The 12144-nt window shown below is 32.6% G+C and overlaps 1 protein-coding gene across 4 annotated transcripts in view; it reads left to right on the top strand.

Moving 5' to 3' along the window:
• The window catches only part of LOC114880009 (regulator of G-protein signaling 9), a 132014-nt gene extending 126850 nt beyond the window's left edge, over window positions 1-5164 (top strand). For all 4 annotated transcript variants that reach the window (XM_029195537.2, XM_029195536.2, XM_046285588.1 and 1 more), the window contains one exon: window positions 3854-5164. In XM_029195537.2, the coding sequence (XP_029051370.1) occupies window positions 3854-3914 (61 nt within the window). In that variant the 3' untranslated portion in view covers window positions 3915-5164. The remainder of the gene's footprint in view (window positions 1-3853) is intronic.
• The last annotated feature ends 6980 nt before the right edge of the window (window positions 5165-12144 follow it).

Below are 12144 nucleotides of genomic sequence, written 5' to 3'. Positions count from 1 at the left end.
GGAGGCAAAGGAACGGGCCGATCCGAAAATTGTCGGTTTCTTGTCGTTCAAAGGATTGGTTCGGAAACCACTTGAAACGTAAAAACAACATACCCAGGCGAAGGCCCGAAATGCTATGTCAAGTGGAAACATGACACTTGAGGCACGAGATAATATGATTTGGAATTGGATACATCAGTGAGATAATACTAATGCAACGACTGAACTTTGTTATTTTTCATTTTTTTCTTAAAAAACTGTTACCAAGATATTTGTGACGTTTTTCTGATTAAAATGATATCAAACACGATATGGTTTGGATAATTACACTAAAGAAACAGCATGCAGCAAATCGAAACTTCTCGCCTATAGGAGTTTATTTCAAGACACGAAGAACTATTGTCCGAGCCGTAGCACGCCGTGGCATGCAACGAGGCAACGTCTGCCTATTCAAAAGGGTTCGGAACGGTGATACGATACGGGCGTTTGATACTGGTGGATACCCGGCTTTGAATAGGCAGACGTTGCCTCGTTGCATGCCACGGCGTGCTACGGCTCGGACAATAGTTCTTCGTGTCTTGAAATAAACTCCTATAGGCGAGAAGTTTCGATTTGCTGCATGCTGTTTCTTCAGTGTAATTATCCAAACCATATCGTGTTTGGTATCATTTTAATCAGAAAAACGTCACAAATATCTTGGTAACAGTTTTTTAAGAAAAAAATGAAAAATAACAAAGTTCAGTCGTTGCATTAGTATTATCTCACTGATGTATCCAATTCCAAATCATATTATCTCGTGCCTCAAGTGTCATGTTTCCACTTGACATAGCATTTCGGGCCTTCGCCTGGGTATATTGTTTTTACGTTTCAAGTGGTTTCCGAACCAATCCTTTGAACGACAAGAAACCGACAATTTTCGGATCGGCCCGTTCCTTCGCCTCCGTATCACAGACCAATAGAACTTTCGATACTCGGCAACGGAAAAATCTCTGAAAAATTAACATTGTCCTTTTTCAATAATCACACAGGTGATTATTAACATTGCTCTTTTATGTACAGCGTAGCACCGAAGATAATTGATCTGTTTAAATATATTTAGACGATACAATTTGTCTAAATTAAATTAGATTAAATTCATAAATAATTTCATCGCTTTTGAAATGAATCCAATAATACCGCAAGATTTCAAATAAATTGAAACCCAAGTGACGGCACGAAACGCTATGTCAAGTGCCAACGCATGAACCTTTCCTTCGATGCAACAGCAAAGAATCGACAAATTTTTCGGATGGATCCGTTGCCTCCGTTCCTTTGGAACGGCACGCAGCAAAACGAAACTCCTCGCCTGTAGTGGCCCCGTCCTATTGCCTACCCGTTTATATCAAGAAACGAAGAAATGTTGTCCGCGCCGCAGCATGCCGTTGCATGCAACGAGGCAACGTCTGCCTATTCAAAAGGGTTCGGAACGGTGATACGATACGGGCGTTTGATACTGGTGGATACCCGGCTTAAAGGAGTTTCTTTCAAGAAACGAAGAAATATTGTCCGAGCCGTAGCACGCCGTGGCATGCAACGAGGCAACGTCTGCCTCTTCAAAAGGGTTCGAAACGGTGATACGATATGGGCGTTTGATACAAGTCGATACTCGGCTTAACATAATTCTTTCACACTCTAAACTCTAAACCCATAAACATATAGAGGTTGGATTCGTCTAGCGGTACCTTTTAGTATTTTACCCTTTGGTTTCGCATTATGTACATCTTGTTCACAGTGTCCACTCCAATCAATCCATGCTAGGATCACGTTGAACGCTCGGATTTAACTAAAGAACCAACCAATTGTCGAAGTATAACTAGCAAAGCTTCGCAAAATATAACACATGATTTAATAAACTGCTATTGTTAGGCGTACAAAAATATCAAGTGACTCGTGCATGAATGGCAAAACTTCCCAAGAAAGTGCAAAGTGCATGAATGATGGTTTAAGAACTATACATATATGTATACACGTATGATTAATTGTCTACTGTTTGTTAAGTGTGTAATAAGTATCACTTTTTTATGCATTCACTGATGCTGTTTCATGGCGTTAATATCGATTTTGAGTCATATGATATAAATCATGCTCGGCCGATAGAACTTCCTTGGTTATCTGATATACATAGGTATGTATAATACATCAATGGATTCTGAAAAAAATGTATGTTCTTTCTTGTTATTATGTAAATTGTGATTTCTTTTGAAATAATGTTATAAACCAATTTTTTGTTATAAACAAATCATTTTTTACCAAATTTTTGGCCAGCTGTTATGTGTTCATAAAAAGCCATAAAACTTTTCCTTAAAAAGTTTTCTTCTATCTATGATAGTTTTCGAAATAACCGATTGTAGCCGAAACTTTAGGGGGTTATTTCATCCCCTTAATATAAAAACGGGCCAAAATAAAAATACACGTATATCTTATTTTTCGGTCCTTTAAATCAGAGGTGGACACTTAAAATATCTTCCTTGTGAGAGACGCAGATAGCTGAAATGGCAAGATTCAATTTTTTTTTATCCAAGACCGAGGTGAAGTAGCAATATTTCTTCATGATTCTTATTCCAAAATATGCTTTGTACAATTAACCAATATAGTATACATCCCGATTTTGCAATATGATTTTTAAAATCTTACGAAAAATAAGTTTCTAAAGAAGAAATATTTTTTACAATTTTTCCCAAAAAACGCTATATATCCAAAAAACGGGAAATACTTTTTGGTGTTTCAGTTCTATCTCATCCATGGTGCTGCTGTCACTTCTGTTGGATTTTAACCAGTTAACTGCGGAATTTAGTTTGAAAAATCCTTCACGGGGTGCATAATTAAAATCAAACAATGACGAGTATACACGTCGAACGCAGGGCAAATGCTCTTATTATAAATTTTACGAAAAGAGTAAAGCAAAACGAAAAGGGATTACATTTTATTGGATAAAGAATTAACAATTCACTGTTGAAAACGTTATTATTATTAAAAACTTAAAAATTGTCAAAAAATAATAACATTCATAAATGAGAAAAATTAAAGATAAAAATAATTTTAAGAAGTTAAAATATACATTAAAGCATACCAAACAATTTGGAGAATACCAGATGCATTGAGGAAAATAATCAACTCAGTTTGTATAAAGTATTGTAATACATACATTGTACAGGGAATATCCTACATACTGAAGAGAATAATCAATCTTTTTTTTTATACAATACATGGCAGTTTTATTCGTAATATAAAGGAAACATACCATCAATTTACATTTTTATTACTTTTTATTGAAATTTTGAGATTTTATAGTAAATGGTAATGTTTTATTTTACACGACGAGTATACACGTCAACCGCACCGAAATAAAGTTTTGGATTGACGTGTATACACGTCGAACGCAGTTAATTGGTTAAGGGCCGTTTAGACTAGATAAGTAATGGTAAGGAAAGATGGATCAGTACTAAACAGTACCAAAGACAGAAATAGCCTTTATCGCAGGTTGCTAATACTGATTTATGTTATTTATTATTAACTAGTCAAAATAGTCCTTCGGTCGTTCAAGTTAATCCTTGAAAACGAAATAATTACATTGGAAGAGTAATTTTTAAAGAAACAATGTAAAATTTAGAAAACGAAAATAATATGAAATACGAAATTGAATTAAAATTAGGCCTAAAATTCTTCATGGTCCGTCGTCCTAGGGTTATGGGACCTGGTCCACTTCAGAAAAAAAATCCCAGTTATCCCAATACTTGTATTTCCATGGTCTTAAACGTAAATCATTAGCTGCAGAATATCCATAAGTGTTTCATACAAATATAATAATAAATTTGACGCCTGCTGTTTGTTTCAGGGAAAACTGTAGAGTGGATGCACCTTACGTGAAAACCTATGCGACATTAGGTTACTTATAACTTGGCATCGGTACTAAACTTACATTTTACGCTTAAGCATTCACGATTCAATTTCTATTTTACTTCACTTTACTTGTAAGTCCGAGTGCCCGAATTCTTAAGGATGACTTTCGATTCATTTACATTTTTTTCCTTTCAGTTTTTAAAATTGAATAAACTGCTTGTCAATGATATCTGAAGGAGAGGTAGATCGAGTTGTTTAAAGATGAAATGAAGAAAAATATTGAATCAATAATTCAGTACATTCAAACTAATACTAATATAAAACAAAATTCTCGCCACTTTTATCCCTTTAGCAACAATATAAATACACGTGAAATTGTATTTCACTTTTTTCTGAATTTATTTGTTTAAAATATGTACTAGATTTTAACTGAAAGAAACAAAATTAAAAAGATTGTAGGAGTCTATGTTGCTGAACGGTAAATCGTAATTTAAAATAATTCAATATGTTCCTCTATTCAATATTATGACATGCCCCTCGGGAAACAATTAATTTTTTTAGTCAGAAAAATATAAAAATGTATTAAATAGAAAGATGTGCTCTGAGGGTGCCAGTCAACCGTGAGCCCATTGACCGCTCCCACTGATCACAAAATTCTTTAATACCATTAAATAAATAGTAATTCTTTAATTTTAATATTATACAAATTTTTTACTTTTTTAAACAATTCAGCGCGTGAATGAAAATATCAATTCTTAAGCCAAAAAACATATATATTTTTTAATTTTATTATTCAACGCACGTCACTTAATATTAATTACAATAAAAAATACAGTGCATCGTTTTAACGTTATACGAAATATTAAAAATGTAAATGGTTTAGAAGCAGCTCGTTGTCATGAGAATTAATTGTCGTTAAGTGTTAGTTAGTTGATCCAGTACATAATAAGTGTCTAAAGACAAGTGTGCACACGAAATTGCCCTTCGGGCCGCTGGGTGCTCGTGGGCAATCTCGATTATCCAACGGCCATTTGTGTCTATTCCTATTATAATGACAAATATTTAACGTTAGCTGGCTTGTATCTTGAAATTGATAACGCTCTTCGTTTGAAAACGAAGCTTCAATTGTAGGAACTTAATTACATAAATTTGTTGTTAATAATTAACTGGGAGAAAGAGACACACATCGAGAAGAAAAGAAAGTAGTATTAATGAGTCAGTTTATTGTCTAAGGATAAAATATTGAAACGTCGTTCTTAAAAAAAAAAAAAAAACAGTTTCTAAGGTTAGTAATATATGGGTCCTCGGTACTGTTACTGCCCCAGTATCGAGTTCTCTAAAAGTAAAGTAAAATAATAAAGTAACAATTTTGTCCCATCGTTATTAGAGAATTTGTGCTTGTAACACGTAATAATAGATACATTTCGTGGTATTTTAAAATGTAGAAAGATAATCTTATACTTATTCTAAATTTAATTACGTTTCATTGTTCCCGTGAATCGTGCAGAAAAGTTGAATATATTATACTTAAAACAATAAAGTATAATCTGATAAACTGATAATTGTCTATGACTGGAAAAATTGATTGGACCGTGGATTAATATGGTGAAGATTTTACTTGGAATGAAAATAAGATGGGAATATAATGATGGAAATTGTAAAGTGTATCAGTGTTTTTTTAATTGAAAAATGTCAGCTTTATTATTATATAAACATGGGTCGAGTTGAAATATTTTAAGTGATAAATAATTTTTGATAAAAGTTAATTGACTACTGATTTATTAAAAGAAAAGTAATAGAAAGTTTAGGGTGTACCAACTTTTTGAATTACTAATATTTAAATAAAAAATTTTTTATATTAAAGAATCCGTTCAATCATTAATATTTAAATGCTTCCAAATTTAAATTCGACAGAATTTAAATTTAACTTAATAATATTCGAATTTTTTAGATTTAATTTTTTGGAATTATTAACCTCTAAGGTTATTAAATTTAAGCTTTAAAAAGTTTGAACATCAATAATTTAAAAAGATTTGTGATATTATCAGTTTAAGAAATATTATAATTGTAATTTTTTAAATTTAATTAATAATCAGCTGAATTTTGGTAGCAATGATTGATATTTAAATATATCAATAATTAAACAAGTTTTATTAACCAATAAAAATTTATAAATTATTTAACTTCATAATTTCTGTTATTTATTTACAAATCTATGTTTTTTGTGTTATAAAATATTACAACTACTGAAAAATTGTTGAAATTGTTGAAAATGAAAAGGAATCATCCATTAAAATTTGGGTACTCGAGGCTAATCCTAAGAAAATTTAACCTATATACTCACAGCGATCGTACTGTTAAATCGAGAGCTCAATAATTTAACTATTGTAAACGTTCTTATTCAAGATAGATAGTTGGAAACAACATAAATATATATATACATGTATATATATAACAATCTATAAAAAAAATGTACGTAATAATTCGAATCACAATAGAGTACGATTGTAGGTAAGTATCTATTAAGGAAATCCCGTTAAAGGTAATATTTAAAAAGACAGTTTTATTGTATAAGTGGATCTTGTTCACAAACTGTTGATTTTATTTTTATTTTTGTTATTTTTAAATGAAGACTGTGGATAGAGATTCATTTACGCAAATCTTGTTCCCAAGTACGCTTAAATCAAAAAAGAAACTATTTTTATTTCCTTTTTGCATAAACATTTTATATGTGAAATGGTACATATACATGGTTTAATTATTGATAGTGAATTTTATTTATTGTTATTCGAATATCCTAATATTACAGGGACAATAGAGAGGATCGCTGTGTATTCTGAATCCTTAACACGTTGAATGCCACAGTGGAAATGAGCATTTGTTACGAAACGTATCGAAGCTTTAACTATTAAGAATAGCAATAGTTAATTTTTAAATTTCAAATGTTCAGCTTTTAATTTGGTACCTTACATTATTAATAGAATAGCAATACTATTGAAAATAATATTTTTCTATCGTTTTCTTTTAATTATTGGAGCACATATAATTAGTGATGCCAATCAATGTTGACCCCTACGGCATTCAACGTGTTAAACGCCTTTTGGTTTTAATTTATTTTTGAGATTTTGCCATTGATCCATTAATTTCCATAGGTTGGAAATGTATTAGTTTCAAGATGGAATAGTATAGAATACAGTAGATTTTCCTAAGGCAAGCCTTGCTAACTGATGATCCGTGAGACACATATACAATATTCGTTCGCTTAATAACTGCTTGGTTAATGCACGTTAGGAACACCCCTTATTCACGCGCAGGTAACGATCCAATCGGACGGGCGAACTACGGGGAGAGTACGCATTTCATTGGCTGTCCATTTAATAATTGGCTTTTAAAAATTTAAGCCGCTAGAGCCCGGACGCGAGTATTAAGCGAACAAGTATTGTAATATGACTCTTTCGCCCACTTGCCTGTTTCGCTAAGAAACCCTCAGTGTAGGTTTGAAGCCGCTGTTCCTACCAACGTTACGAGATCGAGGGATAAAAGGGGAAGGTAGTGGTGGAAAAAAGAGTAAATCAGTAATGACGCCTTATAGAGCTATACATACTAATTCGATTTGAACACAGCAATGATTAGTATAGGTGGCACAAACAGGCTAATAGTGCCAATGTCATATAGATGGCAACGGAAGGGGAAAAATCTCTCCTTGAGGGACTATACCTGGCAGTGCTGGTTCGTACCGTGATCGTGAGCTACACGGCATTTGTTTATATCTAGGAACTTAAGTGGTGGAAGAATGAAGTAACCGATGGTGGAAGTGTATAGCTCACAGCGGAGAAGTTAGCCATCCCTGTTCTCATGAAAAGGGCGATATAGGGGAGGGAGATTTACTATTTGTTATAATATTCAAGAGTTACCAGGTATTATGAATAAATTAAATTTTACAGTTTGAAGATTCCGAAATTTCAAAATTCAAATTTCCAAATTTAACTTCATAATTACACAAATATTAGAATATCAAAATTTCATACTTCAAATTCTAAAATTTCACAATTCAAATTCCAAAATTTAAATGTTCAAATTTTACAAATAAATATTAAATAAAATCTCCCAAGTAAACATTTACACTTAATAACTGTTCATGGGGTAACGTGTGCATACCTATAGTAAACAGAATAAAGTCACCCAAAAAGACATAATTAAACAATATAATTGTCTGATAAGGCGGTCAAACGATATTTTCTTTTTTTTTTTGTACTTTATGAGTATCGTGATAATATGTATTAGGTCTACTCCCGATACCATCTTCTAAAACTAAGGTAAATACCCTGGTATTTATTAAAAACAAAAGGTAATTGTAATTTCTTAGTTGAGGGATTAAATGACCCTCCTGTCAACCCTTCTCCCCCTGTTGCGCTATCGCAACAAAATGTTACATATAATTGTACCAATGCAACTTTGGGTATTAATGGTTAATAATTGTGTATATCAGATGGCAATTATTTTTTAGTTGGCGATTAAAAAGTATTAATTTATTGTTATAAATTATTTATCCAAAAATGGTGTCCTTCATCAATATTTTGTCGTCATTTTAAAGACATACACAATAATTTTCAAAAAAAGTACGTGATCAGTTATCTATGATTTGTTATGAAGATTTTGATTTTGTAAGTAAAAACTATCGTTAGCTGCTTTTAGGTGTAATAATTCCTTTACCTACGTTTATTGTATTTAAAATGAAATAATCAGAACGTATCTCTTGTCCCTCTATAGATTCGTCAATAGTACAAATGTAACTTAAAGTATAAAATAATTTATAGGTAAACCTGGCTCAAATACAGTTTGCAATTTTCACATTCCAAGAAGTAAAGAGTAAATGTCAGAACAATCAGCGCAAATTATTATTTTAACCAATTGAAAATAAATTTCAGTACATTAAACTATCGTTATATTGCCGATTACAAAGCTATAGGAAGCGTTATTAGTCTGCATAGAAAAGTGTGTGAAGAAGAATTCGCTTAACCAGGAACATAAGGAATGGCAATATATGTAATGAGAATTTACTGTACCTTTTTCTTGATAGCATTAATGCTAATCTATTTATCAAAAATTGGAAACCTATTAGTAAAATGACGCATTTGAAATTCTTCGTGCATCTTTACAATTTTATTCCAACTTTTCCTATTTTTGGAAAATGAATTACAATCCTCACAAATTTGACATGTATGAGAATGAGCCACGTTTACCACTGAAAGACTGAAAATGTACCTGAAATTTGCTCTCCCCCCCTCCTCATCCCACCCGAAATGCAAGCAACAAAGTCTAGGACTAAAGTTTTAGAGTACCAGCCAGCATTGTCCCAGTATTTCGTTTGAAAAAACAAAGGAGAAGAGTAACTTTAAGTACCATTTACGTGGCGAAAAAATAGTCGATTCAAGGTATCAGCGATTCTCAACCTGTCCCATTGTATTTTATCTGCATATTTTCCATTATATATACATAGTAGACTCTCGTTATATGGTCATAGATGAGGCTGTAAATGCTCATTTTATCCATGACACGAAGTGCAAGAGTGAAAAAAGTCGTTTATACGGCAATATAACAAAGTCTACTATAGTCAAATTCATCGTCGCATCGTCTTAACGAGTGTGCTAAAGATACAATAAGAAATTACTATTAGAAATGAGAGATTAGAGTAGTTATCCCTATTGCACCTACGTTTATTCTAAAACTTGCTGCTTTTCTCTTTCTGTTACTCGAGAACTCTGTTTCGCATTCGAGTCCTTTTGTAAACGATTATCTGAAGCGTAAGTCTTAGAGATAAACGAGAAACTTGTATCGAAAGTTTCAATTAAAATCCCTGACGAGTGAAAGAGAAGCTATGGCTGCTTAATGCAACGTCCTAATATGTTGTTATGTTTAAATTATTTAACTTTTGACATTGTATATTGATGTAGCAAACGATAAATACTTTGTTGTGTATCATTGAAAGAAGATTCGAGGAATTAGAAAGGTAGTAGACACAAAACTATCAAGAGTTTTTAGACGTAAATAACACGTTCACTGGGGGACAGTTTTTAATGGAGAGTTTGGTATTTAATGACACAGGTTGATTAAACATCTTTGGAAAGTTTCTAGTCTGAAGACACGGAGGTTCCGTATACACTTTCAGAACTAACAAAATATAGAGCAAGTCTGGCAGACTTGCGGCTCGCGAGCCGTATGCGACTTCTTTCCCCACTTCTCAGCGACTCCCACCATACTCATGCGGAGCATGGAGAGGGATGATGTGGGGAAGATATTGCTCAGTCCTGATATACAGTACGGAACATAGTAGAATTTCCGAAAGGAAATAACGACCTAGGAAAAAGACTCACTACTTGCTATTTCAAAATTCAAATCTCAGAATTTCATGCTTCCTAAAATTAAATTTTCAAATTTCAATATTTAAAAACTTAAAAATTACAAAATTTAAGCTTCACAATTTCAAGCTTTCGAATTTCAGATTTTAAAGTTTTGCAACCTACATTTCAAGAAGTAAAATTCCCAAATTTTAGATTCGAGTTTAAAATTCTGTAAAACTTCAAATTTCAAAGTTTCAGAATTTAAATTTCAAGGTTCAGAAGTTTAAGATATTCAAATACTTTTGAAATTCAGCTTTCAGCTTTTGTAATTCCAAAACTCAAATTTCAAGTTTTCGAAATTCAAAATTTCAATTTTTAGAATACAATATTTAAAAAAATAATAACACTTTTACAAGTGAAGGACTATGCGCAAGAAGGATCTTTTCTCTAGGAAACACTACCATGCTTGGTACTTTATATTCAATGATCTGTTGATAAGTGCTCGCGGACCTCTGAAGGTCCATAGTACAACTTTTTTTTTTATATATTACATTTCTTAGTGACAAGAGTAGATTGAGCACGTGTATGGTAGCGCGAACAGGTTTTGACGATCACTTATCTGGCGCCTACTTATTGATCGGGCACTATACTATATAGTTTCTGGTTGCACCGAACTAACGAATCATATGAGTAGAGGGGCTATGCCGGTTTTAAATCGCTTGTGTTAAGATACTCCTCCTCCCATGGCATTGAATTATTTTTTCTTATTGAATGTCAAGGCCATAGGGGAAGGAGAGAGGCGGGGTATATCTGCTGATTCAGCAACAAAAGTGCTAATGCTGAGTCAGGAAAAAAAAGTGCTCACGCAAGTGATTTAGAACCGGCATAGTCCTCCCACTATTATGTTCTTTTTTTTGTGATGTTCTATTTATCTAACTATTTTAGCGCTACGAAACCATACACGTCTTTTAAAAGAATTGTTCATCATCAAATAAGAAAATTGGCATTTTTTATTTCTTAAAGAATGATAAAGCACCTTTCATGCACTTGGCGTGAGCCGTAGCCGACATGCTAACAGTAATAGCTACTGTTTCTTTATAGACGAAATAATTCTACGGAAATTATTATTGCATTACAAAAGATACCAATTTTCAACGGTTATTTTTTAATTTGTATTAATTTCTGAAAAAAAATATTCATAACCTACATTTTCTTTTCAAAATTAAACTTGTAAAAATTCAAGATGATGAACAGTTAATACACTCAATCCAACACAAACTTTATCGTGTTAACACTTTTAATATCGTTCTTGTGTAACAGTGTTTGCACGCGTTAGTCGCGTAAGTCGCATTGAATGTGTTAAAACATCGTGATTTATTAACGAATCCTATTCAATTTTTATTTTTACTGATTCACATTAACACGTTTGATCCGAACTCAATAAATCTATTGCCACTAAAAAGGTAACAGTGAATGTACTAAAATGTTCGAGTAGATCTGACCACACTAGAAAGGTAGTTGATGAACATGTTCGAATTTATTTAGGTAGATCTACTTACATCAGAAAGACAATAGCATACCTGTTAACCTTTTGATTACAAAAGACGTACACTTACGATCAAATCATGGCTCCTTAGAGAAAATGATGATGTCACGGATTTCCGCCTTCTCCTTCGGCGTTCCCGATGATGTCAGGGAGGAGACCCCATTGTAATATATACATCGAATGGTCTGAAAGTCATGGTACAAATGCAGTGAGGGTAATTCTATGGCTGAAAATAAGACAAAAATCAAGAACATTGAAATTGCGTGGGAGGCTTCGTTTTCGAGAAAAATCAGTTTAAGTACGCGTCTATTTAACTAATAACCGATGTTATGGATTATTTTTTATTATTTTCTCGATTTTTATCTGTGGAGAAACGTGAAAAGAATTCTGAAGACATCG

Source organism: Osmia bicornis, chromosome 1 (genome assembly GCF_907164935.1).
Source record: "Osmia bicornis bicornis chromosome 1, iOsmBic2.1, whole genome shotgun sequence".
NCBI classification, from domain to species: Eukaryota; Metazoa; Arthropoda; class Insecta; order Hymenoptera; family Megachilidae; genus Osmia; species Osmia bicornis.
Note: the sequence above shows the minus strand (reverse complement) of the source record. Positions and strands in the feature narration are given on the sequence as shown.